The sequence below is a fragment of the Oxyura jamaicensis genome, chromosome 6, assembly GCF_011077185.1.
Source record: "Oxyura jamaicensis isolate SHBP4307 breed ruddy duck chromosome 6, BPBGC_Ojam_1.0, whole genome shotgun sequence".
Taxonomy (NCBI): domain Eukaryota; kingdom Metazoa; phylum Chordata; class Aves; order Anseriformes; family Anatidae; genus Oxyura; species Oxyura jamaicensis.
The window spans coordinates 10922192-10945309 of NC_048898.1; the positions used below are offsets into that span (position 1 = coordinate 10922192).

General features: G+C 37.7%; 2 protein-coding genes and 1 long non-coding RNA gene across 4 annotated transcripts in view; 1 reads left to right on the forward strand and 2 right to left on the reverse strand.

The window, feature by feature from the left end:
* Positions 1-15351, reverse strand: LOC118169106 (pulmonary surfactant-associated protein A2-like). Its single transcript, XM_035330095.1, has 9 exons — positions 13748-15351; positions 12165-12231; positions 10850-10975; positions 10174-10182; positions 5903-5970; positions 3581-3722; positions 2695-2769; positions 1683-1760; positions 1-563 (listed from the first exon to the last, which is right to left on the reverse strand). The coding sequence occupies exons 6-9, from the start codon at positions 3708-3710 to the stop codon at positions 187-189; spliced, it is 660 nt and encodes a 219-aa protein (XP_035185986.1). The 5' UTR covers positions 3711-3722; positions 5903-5970; positions 10174-10182; positions 10850-10975; positions 12165-12231; positions 13748-15351; the 3' UTR covers positions 1-186.
* LOC118169112 lies at positions 3958-21397 on the forward strand. The gene is made up of 3 exons (XR_004751930.1): positions 3958-4089; positions 13239-13242; positions 21386-21397. It is a non-coding gene; the product is annotated as an uncharacterized LOC118169112 (long non-coding RNA).
* SFTPD (surfactant protein D) overlaps positions 20204-23118 on the reverse strand; it is an 8110-nt gene continuing 5195 nt past the window's right edge. For both annotated transcript variants that reach the window (XM_035330097.1, XM_035330098.1), the window contains exons 4-5: positions 22730-22819; positions 20204-20995 (exon numbers count right to left, since the gene is read on the reverse strand). In XM_035330097.1, the coding sequence (XP_035185988.1) occupies positions 20616-20995; positions 22730-22819 (470 nt within the window). In that variant the 3' untranslated portion in view covers positions 20204-20615. The remainder of the gene's footprint in view (positions 20996-22729; positions 22820-23118) is intronic.

Sequence of the window (23118 nt, forward strand, 5' to 3'; positions counted from 1 at the left end):
GCAACTTAAGCACATTTTAATAAGGTTAATCACCTTCTACATTTGGAATTTTCATAAGGATAAAAATATATCATAATATGATTCGTTTTAGATTTTCTGACATGGAACAATTGCAGAAATTGCATAAACCTGAAGCGTAGGTTGTTTCATTGTCTCCATACTCTCAGGTGCCTGAAACATCATTCTTTAAAATTCACAGATTGTGAGGCGATACAGGTTGCATTTTCTGTCATTCCAGTTCCCGTTGGTGTACATCTCTACACATTTTTCTGTCCCTTTGCCATTAGGCTCATATTGGTACCAATTGGTGTAATTCAGAGGTGTGCCATTCATATACTCAAATTGTCCTGAAGTCTCACTCTCTTTAATGCCCAAATAAGCATTAGTGTTATACTGTTCCACAATCCTCAAAATAGCTTTGTTCTCCTCCTTATTCATGGGAGTTGCAAGAGTTCCTCCAGTCTGTTCACAGGATTCTAGAGCAGATGAAAAAGTCACTTTCTTCCCATTGCTGGCAAGGATTTTCTCTCCTGCTTTTGTTATTTTCCCATTCAAAGTAAGCGCTAAAACACAAAAAGAAAAGAGCTAGTTAGCTTTCTTATTTCTTGTGGCATATTAATGAGAAAGCAAAGACAGAGAAATCAAGATGATGAAGAGGAAATTAAAAGTTGTAAGAGGAATAGAGGAGGGAATGGATGAGAGCAAGAATGAAAGTGAAGGGAGGAATAAAGATCTTCAGAGTTTTATCAGTTCAATAGGTGTCCAGTAAGTACATTGCTATGCTGCTTCTGAGCACAGATGGTCTCCTCCTCTGAGACAAGGATGTCCTACTAACAGTTGCTATGCACAGCATCATCTCTAATAGCTGTGTGTACTCCCTAAAGGGATCAATTTTGTTTCAAATTTGAGCAAAGGAAACATAGAGAAACGATCATTATTTTTGTGAACTCAGTTTTCTTCCATCTTTAATAACTTAATTGCTAGTAGATGGAAATGCTAGTAATAGGGTAGAAGGCTGAGAAGTTCCAATGAATCCATGCAGAAAGTGCAACATCATTTGCAATATATATATATACAAACCAAATCCAAAAAAATAATCATTAAGTGTTCCTGAGAAATCTGCATTTTATTCTCCTACTAAGAATGTACCTTTCTTTACTTTGGTTCTTATCTCATGTTCTCTAATGGAGTATACTTAAATATATCTTGCCTTACAGTTGAAACAGACATGACTTTGTAAAATCCAAAGTATTATTCCAGGCTGTCTCACAGCCTTTATGTTACTTACTGGACATCTATTTGTATTGAGCATTATTGTAGCACCTAAGTAAATTCAACTAATGTTGAATGATCTTAATAGATAACTAACTGCACAATTATTGTTTTAAAGATAACATAGACAAACTAGATCTTATTCTGTGCTGTCAATAGTGGGAGTAAGAATTTTAAGATTTAGGTCTAGTCAACCTCTCTGAAGCCAAAAATTAGATTTTGGTAATGAACACAGGCCCTACAATATTCCTAGAACAGCTCAACGGTGTCTCACAGCAAGTTCTAGTTTTGGAATATAGGACCATTTTTCAAGTGTGATTTTTTTTCTACAAGTCTTGATTCTATAATTAATTTCGCCCATTACATTTGAAAATGATCGAGAGCTGAAAAAGTAAAAATGGAAAAATTACCGCCTTCAAGTCTGGAAAGCCGTTGTCTGAAATTCACTAAAACATCACTGAATTCAGTGTTGCGCGAAATAGGTAGACCTAAACAGATAAACATAGCAGTTATACAAGCAAGAAAAACTAGGTTCTGATGATAACAACTACTAATTGGATAAAACTTAGTTATTTTCCAAAACTAGCTAGAGCATGATGTATTTTAACATTGCCTGGGGTAAAATAATTATTTTCCCAATATTTTTTTCACTTGTTTTGCTAATCTCTATTACCCAAAAAAAACATCCCTCTGAAATGCTCATAAATTCACTTCTGCATAGAGAAGGCCTAATAAAACTACAGAAGAAATAATTTTTTTTTTTTTTTTTTTTTTTTTATTCTAGCTTGAGGTCTTATGTGTGTCATACCTATAAAAGTGTAAAGATCATAAGATAAAGTATTTGCCTATGGCTTTGCCAGGGATAATTTTTCATTCTCATAGTTGTTACTGAACAGGCACAAGAGATATTTTTGAGAGGGAATGATTCCTGTGGCATTAAACAAAATTCAGCCTATACAGTTTTCTTTTTATTCTGCTGATTGGATGCTTTGTGTGTTTACAGTGGGATCTTATTTTAATTGGAACTGTAAACGCTGATATAGGTGGGTTTCCACATAGGTGGAGTGAAATGCAGAGTCCATCCAGCACTGGATGTTTAAGATGGGAACCGACTGTTCAGGTAGATACTTATTTCATACAAATTTCACTGGTAACAAAGGTCCTTCCTACACGTAGTACAGAATTACTGATGTGCTTCCGTGATGGTGTTCCCATTATTCACAACTGAAACAAATGGGAATGTAGAAGCATAAAAGATGTTGCATCACCCTCTGAGTTGCAGTGTTCCAACTCTTACATACCATGCCTCAAAGCAGGTGAAAACATTTCATTCAACAGAGAGAGTTTTGTCTGACAAAACACTATATAGAGATCAACCTTTTTCATCTGGTGTTGCAATATCCCCTTTTTTTCCTTTTTTACCTTGCAGCCCCATGGGCACTTGAGGTTCAGGAAGCTTCTCTCTTCTAAAAGGCCACGTTGGGCCTAGAATAGGTTCTGGAAAAGAGAAGCATAATTATATTTCCAGTGGGTGCATATTTGGGGAATTTCAGTGTACGATAGAACTTAAATGTAACAAATTGCAGTTTGAGATTATAAATAACTTTGTTAGCACTTCAGCCCTGGTAATGAACCTGCAGAAAATACATCCATAGAGAAATAAAACTACCCAGTGCGAATTATAGCCTTACCATACTCCTTTTGCACATACCATCTTTGAGTACTATAGAAACATACTAGGCACCTTTTAATTACACTTTAAAATACATATTAGAATAACATTTTATTTATACAAAAAAAGAAAGCTTCTATGCTTCTGTTATGTAATATGTAGCACTGGAAACGCAATAGGAACTAAAAGGTTTATTTATTTGTTTATATGTAGTTCTATGTTTAAGTATTGATGAAACGCATTTCCCCTCTTCTCCCAGAAGAGAGAGGAGCTCTGTCTTTTAGAAAAAAATTAAACTGACCATTTCCTCCATTTGTTTTTTCCCTCTTTTGCCTACCACCACCCCTTCCTTGAGAACACATGTCCTTCTGTGTTAGCTGCTTTTATTCATTCAGCCTTCGTGATGAGGATATTTTCCCCAAAATTATGTTTGTTGCAGGCTGAAAGTATGGGCAAAAAGGTCAGGTAGCAAATCACTCTGTATTTATTGGAACTGGAAATACCTGGACATTTAAATAAACCTACTATTGCTTTATTTTGTCTGAATGAAAAGACAACATAAAGGTTTTTTTTTGCCTTACTGAAGACTTACAGTTAGTACATGTGTATTACGATGAAGACAATCACTATTCTTACCTAGTAGTCGAAGTAGTCCACCAAGTGTAGTGTTATCGGATAGCTCAGGAAGTCCTGGACAGTTGAGTGCATGGCAAGGCACTAGCAAAGCAGCTGCTGCTGTGAGCATGCAGAATGAGTAAGACATCATGGTTGCCCAGGGCAGCTGTAAGAAAATGCACATATTTGTCAGGCAGTGATTCTGTAAGAAATGTAGGCGTTGGCTTATATATATATACATATATATATCTATTATTTTTTTTTTTTGGTCTCTTGAAATTTGCATTCTTGCCTTGCTCAAATAAGGTGTAGCTTGAGGTATAAGACTCGTTTTGCTACCATTGCATAGCTTATGCACAAAATTGTTTCTAGACTGATACAGATTGGTATACTTATTACAGAATGATAGTTACACCTTTGGGAATAGTGGAGACATATCTTTTTTATCACTGACTATTTGTAGGATTAATCCTTGAGAAATGAGCTCAGATATAAAACCCATCAAGCTTAAGACATTACTTGTCTGTTAGGTCTATAATCATTCTATGAAACATAGATGTATATGCCACCAACCTGAAAGGCACAATCTGTTACAGTGGTTCTTGTGATATTTTGGAGGTAGTTAGCAATCTCTTTAAGCACAATATTGTTTAGGGATGTTTATTTGAAATTAGTTTTACACATGGGAAAAATTTTATAGCTCTATTGACATTCCTATCTTGTATTGAAGAAAATTCCACAAGCTTAAAAATGTCAGTTAGTCTTGCAGAAAATGCATGTTTGCTGGTTGGCAACAGGCCCACTCATCATATTTCAGTTTATTCCATCTTTCAGGTGTAACATTAAGTAGGGTTATAATCTTGGTGCTGAGATATGAGTAAAAAGCACTCTGAAACTACAGATAAAGGCTTTACAATTCAGCTGCTGGGTATGCAGCATTGTCCAATGCTGTGTGGTTATAAAACCTAAATGATGAAAAATAAGACACCATGGCATGGAGATACCCAGTTATTATATGAAAAGCAGAATCATAATTTCAGTTTGTTATTAGTGCCAGTTATTAAATGGATACTCTAAAACTGGATTGAGCTTTAAAAGTAAGAAATATGGCTTCATCTGCAGGACCGACTTTATTATAAAAGGCTTTTGACATTATCCTAGATCTGCATCAATAGTAATTATATTTAAGGGCAAAACCCACTTGTTCATCTAGAGGCATGTTGAATCAAACTCAGCTCAGTGGACATGCCCCCAAACATAGTATTAATTTATGTCATAAATTTCAGCCTTAAGATGCATATAGAACTGTTTGAGCAATACTGTCTGTCTCTCATTGCCAGGAATATCCACCCTAAATGCAACATTAAAAGCACTGTCAACTTGCATGTATTGATTCTGAGGTGGGATTCCTCCTCGGAATACCAGCTGGCTTTAGGCTTCTTTTTTTTTTTTTTTTTTTTTTTTTTTTTTTTTTTTTTTTTTGCGGTTGGAACTAGATGATCTTTAAGGTCCCTTCCAACCCGAGTCATTCTACGACTCCACAGCACAGATTATTAAAGTCCCTGTCAGAAGCCTACCTTAGGTGGCTAGGCATACTTATGTCCCAGAGATAAGGAAATGCAATTACAACAGGTACATTTCCCCTGGTGCTGATCATTCAGGGAATTACATTTAAATGGACTGTTGCACCCAGCTCATAATTGGATCATGATGCAGAGTCAGAGTTCTGATTAGTTAAGTAACAAAATGGAAAAACAGTTCTTTGGTTTTAATCCAGTTTGAATGACCTTCATCTGTAACTACAATCTGGTGTCCTACAGGCATCTCTGCATCTAGTAAAATTACTAACGTAAGAAAACCAAAACCAAACAAAAACCCACCACCTATTAAAGGGAAATGTAATTTTAAAATAAATATGACTGCAGAAATGAAAAGGAACAGGTTTGCCTTGTAGCTGAAGTTCCTTGTGATTTATGAGAAGCAAATTCAACTTACCTTTCTTCAAAGTGAAATGAAAGAGCAGCTTTCACAAGTCCCCTTTATATAGTGTGGTGCTTGTTAAATGACACTGCTGAAGTGGAGACTGGATAATCAGGGCACAAATGAGACTTTTTAGTTTTGCATACACACTTCTTATGCAAATACTGAGAATAATTTTAAGGGCTGATAAATTTAACTTTCTATTCTTATAAAAAAAAAAGTTCACTTTTCTATTTTTAATGGAGAAAAAGCAATTAATCTAACATAACTCCAGATTTGTACGCCCATGCAAAAGCTATAAAAATATAAAGAAACCTTCAATTAATCTAATGATTGCAAAGATATTGTTACAATTGTTTTTCTTACCTAAAAAATAGCAGAAATGACGTGTGGCCATGTTTTAACAAACATTTTGAATAGGTATTAGTGTCTTCCCCCCTCCCCCCCCACCCCCCCCAAAAAAAAAAAGAAAAAGGAAAAGAAAAGAAAAAGAAAAGCTTATAAATAATCTATGTTCAAGTCTTTCCTGATATGCAGGTTTGTCATTTTATAAAACCTCTAATCCCACTGGTTGAAACTATGGTAGATTAAAAAAACTGCTGTTAAGTCTAAAAAATGTAGGTTAGATAGTACCCAGTAGGTAAAATAACTTGCTTGTGAATGCTGCTGTGGTTTGGGAATGGCACAGATAGAGGGCAATTCAGCACAAGACATTGGCAGTTCCGTTTCTGAATGGCTGCAGACCTCTGGGGTACCTACAGCTCTGAGAAATTTCTGCAGCTGCAAGATATGATTAAACTCAATGAATCTAGATTTTGGGAAGCAATATTTTAAATGATAAAGTGCCCAAGTTCTTGGGAATCTAACTTACCAGAACACAATCTCGTATAGATCCAGTTTCCAGGCAACTACAACAGTTGTAATGGTTAATACTGTTCTGTGGTGCTGCCCACATACATCTCCATGCATATGCATGCAATTTTAATATATGAACAACTTTATAAATCTTTGCAGATTAGTGCTACTTTTCCCACGGAACAGTTTGTACTTCACAAAATTAAATACAGAATTGCAAAATTAAGCAGGGAAGTCAATGAAACCCCACCAGCTACACACTATCTCTGTTCATTCAGGAAAGTCTGGCATGAGCAAAACAAGGTCTGTAATGGCATAAGATGTATAAAAAAATGACAAATGATCTTATACCCCCCTCCCCCAAATTCATATGAATTTCAGAACAATTCTTCTACCATGAGCCAGATTATACTTGCACAAATAAGCTGATAAGACATTGAAACATCATCCACCGTGAATGATTACTTAGTCGTTAGATTTACTTTCCTTTGTGAAGTAACAGAGAATTAGGGAAAATAAATATACTGAAGAATAAGGCGGAAAGAAAGTAAATATTTTTTTTCAGCAACCTGGCAACCTGTAGAATAGCTAAAAGGGTCAGTATTCTGAAATCTACAGGTAAGTTTATGTAGCAATGGCTGAAGATTTTTAACAGGGTAACACCCACAAAACTCAGCCAGCATACCTGAGTGATTTCAGTGGGACCTGGGTACTAAATCCTTCTTTCTGTCTTAAGAATTATGCTGCATTTTTAATGCCAGAAAATAGACCCAAGCCCCACAAAGGCCTGTTCAACTGTTAGCAACGGAGAATTAGGAAAAAAGATGGAATTAGATTTTTAAAGATGCTGTGTATCCAGAAAGACTGCTGCTTCTTATAGCAGCAGTTCATTCAACCCTCAAAAAAAGCAGTTTGACAACTAATAACTGCTAAGGTGCTTTCAAAACCAGAACAAATTTCTTTTAGATAGCCTTCAAACCTCTAATTTTATGAAAACAAGGTGAACTCCATTTTGCTCAGCTCACTGTTTTGAAATGAGCTGATTGCTAGCGATGTTATCATAGCCTGATCTACATAAAGCTATACAGCACTCTTTCACATAAAACAATGTTGTGTAGCCATGCTAGTTTATTTTAGCAACCTGTGAGACATTAATCTTAAATGTGTTACTGTGCTGCAAGCTCCTGATATCAGCTATCTTAGCTTGTCCTTGGCACAGCATCTGCATGGCAGGCAGCTATTCTCCATCTTTGCCCTGTTCAAAGCAATATTCACACTTGATATTTGTCTAGTATTTCCACTGCAACCTATCTTCTCTGCTGCTACTGATCTTAAAATAGGCCAGACTTAAGTGCCCAAAGCCAGTTTAAGATTTGTTAGTTACCAACTTAGGCCCTCATCAGAAATACAGGAACTAAACCTACGCCACCTACTAAGCAATGAAACAGTCCAATGGGAAGTGCTCCCTGCTTCCCAGCTGCGGCAAGTCCAAACAATAAACAGGGTAAGGTCAACGGTATCCTTGTCTTTGGTAAATAAGAAACACTGATAAAATCATATTTATACTAGTTTACAATGCATTGATATAGAAACAGGATGAAAAAAGTAGAGATTATGGTACCTTACTATACCTCTAGTAAGGAAAGAATCCAAATTCTGCTGCTGGTAGGGCTTAAAACATAATATTGCTGTGTACTCTAGCCTCATGCCACTTTAATTGGAAGATAAGCATCTTAGATGTAGCATGTAATTGCTGATGAGACATATTTATATTTATAAACAAACACAGTATCACTGACATGCTGTCAGCTTCATAATACACTGTCATCTGGGGGGATGGATCCTAGGGCAGAGATTTCTAGGTCCAAGTGCGTAAGCAGGTGGATGAAGGAGGAGAATGAACTGCTGAATACAGATAACGAGATTCCTAAAGATAGGACAGCAGCCATAGGGAGTAGAGCTTGGGTGAGTGGGTTTTAAGAGCTGGTTTCATCAGAGTATACCTAACAGGTCTTGCATAGCACTGCGCTTGTAAATTAGAAAGAACTTTAGCTTAGGACAAAAAAGAATGCCTTCAAGCAATTTGATGAAGAAAAAAACCTCATCCCTTTCAATCTATTTTCTGTTTTAGGAAAAGTAAATTGAAACTGTATTATCAAGGAAAGGGGTGTCTGGGTTTTCCACAGCTTTTGTGAAAAAAGCAGGCACAGTTCTTTCCAGTAAAAATGTATATAACCCTAAAACTATGTTGACAGAAGAAACACTTGACCTTTGTTTTCAGGTTATATCTGGTTGCTTCTTTCTGATACACCTGAAGCCACTGATTTAAATTACAGATTCACAGTCAGCATACTGGAGAACACCAATATTTCCTCAATAAGTTGCAATAATTGGCTTTAATCACTGGAAAAAAAAAATAGTAGTCTGGGGGAAAGGCACACCAGTGATGTACTAGAGATTATTGGTCTATGATGTGGGAGGTGATAGCCTTTAAGGCCTCCTCCGCCTCCAGAAGGAACATGTTTTATGAGGCTCCACTCAATGTAAAAGTTGGAACACGTAGAAATACACCTGCAATAGGTAATATGGGTCAAAATTTGGAGCTTTTAGAGCTACAGGAAATGGAGAGAATGGCTAAAGAATATTTAAGAACAGTTAGGAAATGGCAATGCATCCTTTTATTTTGATCCTCAGTAGCAGATAAAACTCTGACAGAGTCATTTCATGGTAGAGACTGAGGTGCCAAGAAACTAGGCACAAGAATAAAGTGATGAGTCAAAAAGCTAAGTTATGAAGAACCAAGGGAAACGAGGCTGCCTTCTGCTCTGACTACTGGGTCCCTATCATGATGGCATGAGCTAAGTCTGAGAAGGAGTCCTGCTCCTGAAATAACAGTCCCGAACCTGATGACATTTAATTGGACAAATTCCTATGGGTATCAGAAGGAATTTCTCTCAGGAAGAAGCAGAGAAGGACTCTGAGGCCTAGCCCATGTTAGGTACAGATTTATGTTTTGGAATACAGTATCTGAACCTTGAACACTTATTGAGATCTTACACATAGCCGTTTGGCTATTTCCCACAAGCCAGACCAGGGAGCACACAAATCAGGAATAACAGGGATGTAAGAAAAGACCTGTTGCAAAGGCGAACTGAAAAGTATTTAAACATCAAGTTGATTTTCTCCTATCTTCTGAAAAAGTGTTTATAGGAACTTACCAAGATCTATAGAAATAAAGCCTCCAGAAGTAGCACTTAAATAACTAAATTTTATGAAGAGTACATATGTAAACAGCAGGGACAATATATAAATATAATTTAGAGTGTAGATTTCAAGTTAATTTGTGTGGGAATAATAATTCCTGGAGAATAGTGAAGCTACAGCTCCTTGTAGTTGAAACAAGTCCTACACAAAGAATAGAGAAAAAGCCTGAAGCAAAACTATTGCTCATCCTCATGCCTGCAGCCTCACCTTCCTCACCTGTGATCATTTTGATCAGGTTTTGCAGTTAGTACAACAAAATGTCATTAATGATTAGGCAGGACACATACTCTACCCTTCTCCCTTACTATATCCTTTCTCCAAGTTTAGTAAAAAATGAACTGTCCTATCTATAGTCAGCTTCTGTCTTGTCCCTTCACAAGCAAAACCCCAGAAGTGATCTCACTCAGACGTCACAACCTAACAATGATTTCTTAAGTCTGTGCCTTTCTAGTTTCTGCAGCTGTGAAACAGGTAGCTCAGAGAGGTGCAATCCCTAAGAGCATTGTGAAAGCCAGCTTTTCTTTTTTAATCTCAAAGTGTCAGTTTTCTGTCCCATAGGCCATATTACTAGCTTTGTGATTCATCCTTACATCTTCCTTGCTAAGCATATAGCCCTACTTTGGGAACACTGCACAACACTACGGGAGATGATTCCTCATACTTGTTCAACAACACTACAGAAATACCCACTGCAATGACAATCAGTTTCACGATGGAATAAATATTGTCTGTCTTTACTGGAAATGATACAAGGAATAATCACAGGGCTGTTCTGTCATGTTGCGTTCCTATGGAGATGAACTGTACCTCCTCTGAAAAGAGGTAATAAGAAGCATTTTTTGCTTGAACAGCCACTGGCCAAGATTGCCTTGGAAACATATGCTCGTAATTCGTATCTTGTTCTTATAAGCAACCACCTGGCTCTTGTTGTCAATTTAAAATGAAGATAATCTAGTCTGCAGATAGCAAAATAAAAACTAAAACCAAAACAAAAACTTTTAAAGCTGTTATCATGCTATTATTGCTGGGAAATGGCCCATCTAATGTCTCACTGATAAGTGTTACAACATATATATCCAAAAGCACTGCCAAAATTTTATTTGCGATTGAAAGTCAAAGTCCTTGGGAGAAACTTGTTATTGAAAACACACGGCAGAAAATACAGAGTTATAAATGAAAATAATAAACTCACCAAGCTGCTGTTCAGGTCTGATGGTCACAGTGAAATGACGCTGCTTTGCACCTTACTGAGGGGATCCCAGTCGGTAATGAATTCCCAGGAAATGCCACTTTTCATGGTTGTTATCTTGTTATAAGCTGAAAATGAAGACAAAATAAGTATTACAGATGCTCATTTTTGCACAGAACTTTTTAGGAGACTGAACACAAAACTCTGTGTTTTAACTAATTGTGTTGTTTGATGGATATAGCATTTAATATATTGAACCTGTTTCATTTGTAACAGTACATTTTAGACACAAGTACATTTAGTACACAAGTACAGAGGGACACTTGTTATCTTTGTGATAGCTGATAGATATTGAGGCATGTCATCTTATTTTCCAAGAAACACAGAGCTAGGGAGCACCTTACCAGGCTGGTGACGCACAGCTGTGAGTCCATCCAGTGCCTGCAAGTCAGCGTGGTGGCTTTGTGCTTCACCTCTGGAGGACCAGATCTCACTCCCCAGAGGCACGAGGGATGTGACAGTGACAGTAAGTGATGCTTTGGGGCCCCATCACTTCCTGCCTTGGAGCAGTACTGTAATAGTGCAGGCACATGGCCCTACTTACAGCGAGCGACTGTATCTTCTGCTGATAAATCTCCCACAGCTCCAAACCAGCCATGCTGGGCACTGCTGGCAGCACAGACAGAGCTGTGTGATACCAAGGAATGGCCATGGACTTAAGTGCCCAAGGAAACACATTTATTTCCTCACCTTTTACTGGTACTTGAGCTGACCTGAAACTATGAAAGGAACAGTTATTAGAGAGACTTCAGTGCAGAAATATTCTTGGAAGATTCCTCTAAAGGATGTAGAGAAAATAAAGGCTTAGCTACAGACATGTATTTATTAAAACCCTTTTTCTTTCACCCTGAGCATTTTCTGGCTATAGCTGGTTATCCAGGCCACAATAATCTGGAGCCAAGGTACTACAGAGAGTTATTTTGTAGTTTCTGCAGTAATTTTGTTTATTAATAAGTTTTAAAAAATCTTAGACAGAAAGGTTATTGATAGAAGGGTTCTTATAGTTTTATTCTTTAATTACAAGCCAATTTCTTTGCTGAGTTCTCTGAAAGCTTTTGCAAGCCAAACTCTTAATGAAAATAAACATAGTTTGTTGAAATCCTATTTTCCTATGTAGTGAGATTTGACCAAAACTATTCTTATACAAACAGAGATAATAAAGAAGATGCAATTGGAAAAGTAAATAGGTCAAAAGTGAGCAGATCCTCTCAAGAAAAGTATAGCTATTTAAGACCAAAGTATCTTTGTTTGCAATACCTGTTACATTACTTCAGCATACGTTTTGAGATGCTCTCTGAAGAGTAAGGAATCACGTTTTCACCACCTAGATATAAAAACAGCAAAAATTGAGCACAGAAGTCTTCACATCCAAAACAGAAGCTTAAAACCTATGCCTGATGCCCTAATAAGAAATGTGACCTCTCCAAGCAAACATTTGCCATACTTACATCCTTAGATCATCATTGCTAAAGCTAAATTCTTGCTATACCATTCTGATTATTATTCTGTTATTGTAATCTGGGCTATACTGAGGTCTTCTGATTGTAAAACGTCAACACCAATCCCCCAAATCAGAAATATTAATGCAATGAACCATATATATGCATTCATTCATGAGGATTAGAAGACTGTTGCAATGTAACTGAAATTGAAGCAGAGGAAACTACAGCATTTTAAACAGCATTGCATCATCCAGTAGTATTTTTTTCTTTGTTTGCTTCTATGAATATTTCAGTAAAATATCTACAAGGAACAGAGCAAAACAGTGGCAAGTTCTTAAATTTTTAGATTTCAACCACAAAAATGTATTTTTTTTTATACTGAACAGATTGATTCAGGTCATACTGAATAAGGTAGGAATATGCAAATTACTTTGAATCTAAAATGTAACACCTGCACTTCTAAAAATATAATTTTCAGTGACCTTCAAAGGCAATTGGATACTTAACTGCCCTTTAGAAACTTCCTTAGGCATCTAAGTTGAGAAGAAAGGAAAAACTCGGAGGGAGGAGGTTCTTTTCTCTATTCAGATATTAAGAGGGGAAAAAAGATGGGCTATTCAATCGCCAGTCAGGATAACAGACACTACTGTTAGTGTTTTCCTTACTGAGGCACAAGCCATTGCAACCTTTAGCACAAACTGCATTAAGAAATACATTCCCATCTGTTTTCTTTCAGCTCTGTAGTACATTGTCTTTTTTAGCTAGCTAATTAAAACCCCCTGGAGTTCATCTAAGTAGACAAAAAACAAGGAACAGATGAAGACCAGAGAAATAGAAAGAAAACAAAAGGGAATGAACAGAGTCCTAAAACCTCAGATTCTCTCCAGAGAGAAGTGGATCTGAATACTGCTTGAGGCCAGTACAATTCAAACTGAAACTGTTTAGTAGGTTCTTAAAACACAGCAGACTTAGCTTGCATGACAAATCAGAGGGAATGTTTAATAACCCTGAGAACTGTAATAACCATGAGTGCCAACTACTTAACTAATAAAATATAATTTTGTTATTCCATGAGGGTCACTTCTTACAGTCTTTATAGCAGCTTTACGTGAGATTTTGAAGATTAAATATTGTTTTTCTTCGTAAAACAAGAGAAACTTTATGAAATTATTAATAACCATCTGAGCTACCTGTTGATTTTTTAAAATCTGTTTTGGCGTTCACTGCTTTGAGGACTTATTCTATAAGTTTGGCATGGAGAAGTCCAGCCCCCATATGTTTAAGCAGCTCACCACCTGGCCAAGGAGCAGTTGTCCTGTTCTTACTGGCCAACCTGAACTACAGCCCTGCCTAGAGATTTCAGATCCATTCTGCTAAGCAGGACAAATATATGCATACCTGTACAATAGACTGCATATATCTCCATACCTTTTCCATCTGAAATGCAAAGCACAAAGAGCAAGTTCTGCTCATTTTCTCTCAGCTCCCAAAGTGTCATACCATAGAGCCACATAACCATTATTTTGTTCAAATATTATCTCTGCAGCAGTGACTATAAAAGATGTTACAGATTGCTGGCCTATCCATGCTATTCAGGAAATACAAACAGCAGCACAGCTACGGGTACCTTTGTTCACTGGCTGTTTTATTCCCATTCATTTTAGCAGAGACGTGAGCTTTCTAACACGTGCTGAATTCAATCAAGCCTTTTCACACATGCCACAAGTACAGTGAGGTTTACCTGAAGTCTAGACCGATACTGTCAGATACATACGCAAAATCACTGAAGCAGCTGTTGTCCTGTTAGTAATATTTTCAATTCTTTTGCCTTTTTCTGCATCTCTCCCATTTCCTGAAGCCCTCAGTGGTTTCTCACATCTATTAGCAGGCAAAAACTTGCTTGTTTTCTGAATATTCTTCTGTATGCTCATGAGAGGGAAGCAGGTTGTAGTATTGCCTCTGTGAAAGCAGGCTATGATATCTTATAACCTCTGGTTTGTGAGGGAATGCATTCCAACAGAGACATCTGGAGCATCAGCAGCTGGCAGGCAGGAACATAGTTGTTTGTCAGGAGTGGGTACCTACAAAAGAGTGCTTCAAATATGCTTACTTGTTAGTAGTCCCATTGCTTGTCTGTCTTACCAGACTGTCTCTGGGGATCAAGCCAGAAAATAGGTATAGCATAGGGTTTTCATAGCTGTGCCTTTTCAGAGTGCATTCACATGCCCTCGGGGCTAGACTGTGCAATTGCAGCTGTGTGCACTTTGCACAAAGGAAGAAATGCCTTGGGACTGAAGAGAGGGTGCAGCCCCTGAGCATGAGGGCTTAAGGGCACATTGCACAGGTTTAGCCTCCTCCCTGTGACTCAGCCCTGTGCAGAGCCCAGCCTTCTGAGTACACCAAGTGCCCCTTTCAAAAGGCCAGTCCATTTCCACTGTTACCTTGGGCAATCATCTAAAGCTGAAGTGGACTTTTAAGTATTAACTTCTAAAAATTAGTATTCAAAACCTGCAGAGAACAATCGTACTCCTGGCTTGCAGTACAAGTGTTAGCATGCAGCTGGTACACTGCATTTCTTCCCACCTTTTATGTTCTGTTATCTTTCCAAAATAACATACTGTGCCACTGTAACAGAGAGAAATGATGCAAACTATTACACTTTCCAACAACTCACACAATTTGCTAGAATAAATGCTAAATTCAGAATTATTCTGAGAGCATTAGACAAAGATAAACTTCAGGGCTGCAGCATACAAAACCAGTGGAGAGCTCCCAGTAACTTGAGACAGAAGGTAGTATACAATATTCAGTGAGCTAACGCATAATGCACTTAAGCACTGTCGACACATCAGAAACATTTCTTTAATAGCTTTTACAACTGCTGTTGTGCAAAGAGCTGGCAGCTTTTTTGCCATGCTACTCCTTACACTTAATCCTTATTTGTTAAAAATACAGATTCTGCCTTAATTACAGACTTTAAAACATGAGATTAAAAGGCAATAAACATTAGTTTTTTTTTTGTTTGTTTTTTGTTTTTTGTTTTTTTCCACCCCCACTGTTAAGAATGCAAGCTAGAAATGGTCCTTACTTTTGAAAAGGAAAGGTGATATTCTCCAGATGCTGGCAATTGCAACTCTAAACTAAATAACAGGTACTAGAAGCAGTACTAGAATAACAGCACATAGAGGGCAAGCTGGGGCTTCAAGGTAAGATTTACTTTACTCGTTTTTGATGCACAAGTAAGTGATTTACTTAGCAGGATTAGGAAGTAATATTAATACCCTTTTTCATTGCTTCCATTGTAGCTAGTAACAAAAGGTAAAATGGTAAAGAGGTTTAAAAACAGATCCCTTTTTCCTCCTGCCTTTCTCTTTTCCTATCTTTGCCTTGCTTTTGGAGGTACATATAGCTGTTTAGCCAGGGTAGAGACTGCATGACAGGGGGATAGAGGGGTTAAAATGTTTTGGTCTGTAAGCAAAGCAGCATTGTGCAAACTGCTTCTAAGTGGGATACCCTTCCACAGGTGCCATTGGATCCATAAAGTGCAAGGTAGGAGATAAGGAAGTACTCGTTATTATGCTACTCAAGAGGTTTCAAGATTTCCAAGTAAATTTCAAGTGCTGTGGCCACCTCAGATTGTAGCAATTGAACATCCCTTGTTTACATCAAAAACATGGTTGAGAATAATTTTTGGGGTGGGTGGAAGCATACAGAGCCTTTTCTTGTGTACATCTCAAGCACAAGATAAGGTGGCCAAGAGCAGTAGTCCAACAACTGCAGATGGGAGAGGGGGGGAAGGTGCAGAGCTCTGACCACAAGAAAGCACAGAAAGCCTGATGGGAAAAACTGCAAGGTGACAGCAGGACCCTGGCTTACTCCCTCCTTATCCTTCTCATTTCCTTGATGAGAACATCTCTGAAGGTTTTTCAAGTACAGGCTCTCTGAAATTAGACACCTAAATGTGAATTGACAATCCAAGATAAACTCCAGCTGCCTGAAGTTTTGTCTGTACTCAAACTCTCCAGGTCTGGAGGAGGATGCCAGCCAGTTACACACTGTGGAGTTTTCCTCCCGCTGCAAAGCTCAAAGCTGCCTTGTGCAAGATTAATGCACAAACTCAGCTCTGCGGGACAAACTGTGCTGCTAGCTTTAGACGTAAACAAACCAGAAAAAAAAAACAGAGGGCCAGGAAACAGGTTTCGCACCAGTCTGCCCTGCAGCAATGATCTAAACAGCTCAAGCTACCAATGCCTTAAACATCACTAGGGTCACAGACCATAAAAAAGGGATGTTAACTGCAGGTGCCTGAGGATAAGATCATTCCCTAGAGTGAATACAAAGGATCCAGTGCTGCTGCAACTGTGGAGAAGTTTGGCAGAGAGTTTAAAAGAGATTTGAAACTGGACTTAGGTTTCCAGACTCTCCTACATTACTTCTTTTCCTGGATATTATTGGCCAAACTACAGTCCAAGAATTATATTTCTTTCCTTATGTTGGCAGGCCCTAGGCTAAAGAGCCATATTGATAATACTAAAGCCACAGGCTTCCCTGTGTAACTCTTCTCTGCACATTTCACACAAGAAGGTGATGCCTTCTTCCATAGCAGGAAACAAGCCAGAGGAAAAGGCATGCTTCTCCTCTGCTCTGAGCATAAATTATCCACTCCTCCCCCACATTTATAGTTTATGATTAAAAAGGAAAGCAGTAAGTACAAGTTGCTACTGATTGAAATAGTTTCCTGTTTCCATCTTGTAGTTCCCACTGAAAATTGCCACTTGAAAAATGAAAAGAAGGAAAAGAGCTTTTCAGAAATCATGTTTTTTCACAGGTGACAGGATAGCTTTTCCTAAGCCTATACTTAGCCTAAAATTGTGCTATGTTTTAGAAAGATGAACCCAGCAGCTGATTAACAAATGCTGCTCTCATCTTGAATTACTTAGAAGCTCTGCAGAGGTCATATTAGCACCAAATGAGATGGTTCTAATCAGGGGTATAAGAGCAAATACAGGTTAGTTTCTAATTAATGCAAAATTAAGTGGTCATCAGGGATGCTGATTTAAGCCTCTAGAAAAACAATTTCAAACTCACTTTTTGTTGTTCAGCATCTATTAAAGAACAGTGTTCCTTAAGAAAGAATGGTGTCCCTAACATGGGTGGTGAGAAAGGTCAGAACTGAGGGCACATCTCTGTCTCACTGAGTTCAAAAGTTTCAAGTAATATAACTTAAGCCAAATAACTCAATGACTCAAAAATGAGCTGACTAGATGTTTACTTCAAGCAACAGATTAAAAAATTACAGGTCAGACTTCCCATATACATTCTCCTTTCCGAAGGCTATATCTATCTTTCACATGCCCAGCCCGGTGATAAGGATAGTTATCTAATAACTTTGGGCCGTTTGAAACTGAGCCTACCTACAACACGAGTGTTCACCCTCTCCACTTCCACGAACTTCTTCAGTACTTTTAGCATAAAAATATTTTTGCACTTACCTGCAAACAGTTTTTCAGTCTATATGGATCCCATCTGAATAACATGTAGTGCTGTCCAAATGCAAATAATCAATATAAGGTTAGAAGAAGCTTCATAAAGTTCAAACAAGTGTATTAGAAATTCAATGGGCAAAATCACGTAAAAATTTGTCTAAATTACAGAGCTGGACTCTTGAGACACTGAATGACATGGAAATTAGGAATAGCATAGCTAAAAAAATTATGTTGAAAGACAGCTTTCATTCACTTAGAACATATTTGTTTTAAAATCATTGTGTGCAATGAAATATTAAATACGTATCTACAAGCACTATCTACAGTTCTACAAGAAAGTGTATCTAACAAGCACTACTCTTCGCATTCCTGTCATTACTCTCCTAACTACTGCAGATCCCAAAGCTTATATTGTCATCCTATAATAGTTCAACTTAGCATGATTGAAGCTGTAGATGCAGTCTAAAAGAGGAATGCTCGTATTGCATTAATATTTTGCCACTTCATTTCTATCATTGTGAAGCAAGATCAATTTTTTGAAATGACAAAATGAAGTACAAGTGCCATAATGGATATATCTAGTAATATGTAATTTGCAGGTTTTAATCTTTCCTCACTGTGATTACCTTTGGGCACCTGTTATTAGGTGCTGCATAGCTGATCTTCATGGAGGACAACTTGATGGTTTAGGTGACTGACAGTGGGAAAACAGAGCCATTCACATCTGCAAAATATACTACATTAAATCCTTTTCAAATTCACAGATAAGACGTTGTAATTCATTGGCTGGCCTACTGGACTAGCTCTTAGTCTAACTTTAAATGAAATGGTCACAAAATATAGCACAGTGCTTGTGGGGATAATCTCAAAGCAGACTTGCTTATTTTTTCCAAGTAAATGCACTGGAGACTGAATTACCACTGATCCTTACACCTAGAAGCACAACAGGACCGTATTTAACTCTCTAGAATGTCTCTTTTTTTGTCCTAAATTAACCCAAATCTGTCTTTGAAATACTGCACCTTATCCTGCATTTTCATGTAATAAATATTGATGAAAATCTCCAGGCACAATTTTAAAAGTTCCTGTTTTCATAGCTGCAGGACGCCAATTAATGAAGGAAAGGAATGCAGTTCACTTGAGAAACTGCAGAGATACATTGCCAGTAATGACAGGGAAAATATACAGATCAGCAGATATATCATACTCTAGAAAATACATAACCTTCAACAATTGCAGTAATTGTTTTTCTTTTGTACTTACATATCCTGGTACAGATAAAAGAACTGTCATTACTTACAAAGGTTGACACAAAATTAGGCAATGAAAATAATAGCTGTAAAACAGATGAGTTGAGCAGATGAAGTAGATGGATACTGCCTAAAATGTCTCTCTCTTGGGACACAGCATTAGACTGTTTTAACTTCAGAGCTGTCTTGAACTAAACTCAGTTAAGACAATATTTTACTCTTGACAGCTCCTGGAGAATATATTAGAGCCTCAGTTTCTTCATGCTCCATACAGAGCCTCTGCTTAGAGCAGGGTGAGAGCTTACTCTCTGACCAAATAAAAAAGTTCTACTCCTTATTGCTGGCAAATATGACAACAGTTATATATACTACCATAATGACAGACTCTATAGCAATACTTTCCATTTCAGTTGTGAAGGCTGACCGAGTAATCTAGGTGCTGTCTATTGCAGCATTTGAATTTGCCTCAACAAAACTGCAAACAAACACACACACATGTAAAGAGGACTTGTCTCCTGTGCGTGCAGGGAGCACAGCCAGGGCCTTCCCGACACACTTCAGGGGAAGGCTGTTGGTCACCTAGTAGGCCACAGTACTTCTCAAAGAAGCACAAGGTGGAAAAGTTATAAAGATAGGAATTAAAAACAGACTTGTGGAACAGAGAGGGGAATATGATGGGTCTTCTGTGAAGGCAGAGTACCAAATCATCTACCTTGTTGGCTATAGACAGACACTTTTGTTTTATCAGCAGGAGAACTCACCAATTATTATTTCCAACACTGGGCTGCTGTCAGCTTTGTAGACTCCAAATAGAAACGCAGAGAAAAAAATAGATGTTCACTTTTCTTCTCATACTCTGAAGAAACCACGTTCCCATATGTGATGATAATATGGCCCAGATTAAGACATGGTCTTTGAACCACAATTCCACCATACAAATGCCTACTTTACTGATGCATTTTGCTTGGAATGAATGTTTGCAATGGAGCAGAAATACCATTTATTAACTTAATCACTTAATAATAATCATTAGTTTAAAAATTGCCCATTAGATTCCATAAACTAGTTTTAAGTGCTCTATCTTAACTAAAGTTCCATGTTTTTAAAAATGAGTTCCATGGTTTAAATATGTAAAATTTATTTTGGCTCACATTTTAAGTTCAACAACTCATGAAGTACAGATTAAGCTAAGAGGTCAGACTGTGATTGGCCACGAACTGGAAAACACATTTTAAATGTTAGTAGGCACCCTGTCCAGGGGATCATATTAGAGCTGATGTGGAGTTCAACCCTCCAGAAGCCTATATAAACGTCAGATCCCCAGCAGCCTATGTGGTAAGCACAAATTAATTCATAGTGATTGAACAAACAAGTCTATTTCATTAGGAGATTCAAAACTGAATGTCAAAAAGAAAACAATCATAAATACATGCTGGTTCTGATTTTTCCAGGCCATAAATGGTAACAAACTTCTATATCAACCAACTTCTGTATCAAATGAGAACAAAAACGTTGGTTTTCTTAGATTTGTCAGCTCAAGAATTCACAGATAATTAAGGCCTGTGTATTTGAACAGTCCACATCATTCCATTTTCCAGATTCTTGTATTACCACACAGTCTTCATTTCTTAGATTATTTGGTTCTCCAGTATTCCATTTTGAGTATGTTACAGCCCCTCCGCTCAGGTACACAAACCTGCCCTCAGTCTGTGCATCAGATATCCCTATATGAGCTTGCCTTGCAGGTCTCAGTAAGTCTTTTAAAGCTGTATTCTCAGCATCATTCCTAGGAGAAGCAAGAGTACTTCCAGCTCTCGCACAAAGGGATTTTCCATTTTCAAAAGTATCTTGGTTTCCAGTTGAGACAAACATTTTTTTACCAATGCTTCTGATGTTCTTTAAAATCAAAGCTAGAAACAAAAAGGAACACCAACTGACTTATACCATAAATAGAGGATGGTATAATTATATTATAATTATATAACTATCATTATATAACTATAGTTATTTTCCATAACATCTCCGATGTACTTTGTAACAGTTAACATATAGTTAACACCAGTTATAAACAGACTACTCATTGCAGTAGTAGGCAGAGTCCAACAGAAGTCAAACAAAATAAATATCTGGAAATAGCAAATCCATGCTTTAAGAAAACTGGATTTTCACAAGACCTGGATCACGAGTCCTGTTTTAATATTTTTTGTTCCCAGTTCATACATTATTACGGTTCTTGAATCAGGATCTTAAGGAACTCGTGCTCTAAGGCAAATCACAAGCATGACAAAATAGCTCGCCAGGTTTCAATGCAAAAATCAGGGATCAATTAAAATTCATGAAGAGGAACCGAGCTGCAATTAGGAGATCTTCTGTACCCATCAGCTTTATCACAGAAATTCCTGGTATCACACAAACTAAAGCTGAGAGACTGTAATGAAATTCTGGGTTTAAAGCAACAGAGCAGAAAGAGGAGACATAGGGACAGCTTTAGCAAGCCTAGAAAACCAAATATTTGGCCTGAAAATTGAAACAATCTCAGGAGAAATAGGAATCTGTAGCTCACACACCTGCCAGGTTTTAATGAAAAAAACAATAGGAAGTGAGGCTTTTGATCATTTAGTAGATAAAACAGGACTTGCAACAACTCTTGTGAAATGCAGTTGCTGTCTGTAACAGGCAAGTTATTTTAACTTATTGTCTCAAACATGTTTCCAGGATTAGCGTGAAGTCCATCCGCCACCTTATAACAACTATACAAAAACTGTGACAGATGCATAGTTAAATTTTCCCTGATATTGTGAGAATGGTAACAGTGCAATGCTCCTGTGGGCAAGGGAACCTCTGCTCACCTCCTGTGCCAAGTACAGCCACCATAACAGTTTTAGACACCCTTTGCTAGGGCATTGATATACAAGCACAGGAGAAAAGGGAGATGGCTACCAGCTGTTCAGCCTCTCCACGTTCTACAGCTTCTTGCCCCAGTTTCAGGTTACCATCAGGCTTTTCACACAACTATGGCTTCAAAGTTGTGCTTTCTGCAGGGAGAACACCCCCCTTCTTGGAAGGCTGATCAGAGCTACGTGACTTTACTCTGCTGACGCTTATGCTGTGCTAAATTGTAGACTGTGTCATTTCTTTCCAAATTAACCTAAGGACAGTAATGGACCTTGTGCTTTTCCTAATGCGGCATTTGTACCAGTAATAGTAATGCACTGATGAGACATTCTTTGAAAATTTTCATACAGTATCTCTTGAGAGATTCCTTACAGCCGGGCTTACACAGACAGCATCCCAACCCCTGTCTACTCATAGAAAAACTATCTAGGACTGAGGCAGTGAGAGAGAGATAACACAACACTTAAAGCACAAATGACCAGAGAACATTAGCCAGTCCCACAGTTCACATAACAAAGCCCCTGAGCTGTATGTTGGCAAAGAGATCCTTGAAGTTTGGCAGGTCAGTTCAGGAAGGATGTAAAGTATGCAATGAGAAAGCATTTAAGTAATGACCATCTCCCATGAGCAACACATGAAAAAAATTGCAATATTTGTTTCAACCTACTGTTTTCAGTTCCTTCTCCAGCACAAGCATGCCCATCATATCATCAAGCCAAAAAGAAAGCTAAGGAATGATTGTATCTTACCATTTTTGTATCTATTTAATTCACCTTCCAAAACCTTCAGTTTTGTTTCCAAAGCAGTTACTTGTCTCTGCAGGCCATCGGTTGCTACAACTAGAAGTTTATGGTATTATTTAGTAATTTATATTAAAACGACTACATAACTATTGTCTTTGATGTAATGTGATGCCATGTGAGAAAACTTTTTTTTCCAGAGCAGAAACCACAGGCCACATTGCAGACTTGTTCCCTGGGAAACTGTGCCACTGGGAGAGCCGCATCTCTTAGTGGAATGGATGCTTGGGTGGACTTTGAATTCTCAGGGTTGACAAGGCCATCCCTTACACAGCTGGAAAATCCCAGTTTACACACGTGTAAACATTTTAAATGAATTAAAGTTAAAGCAGAAAACA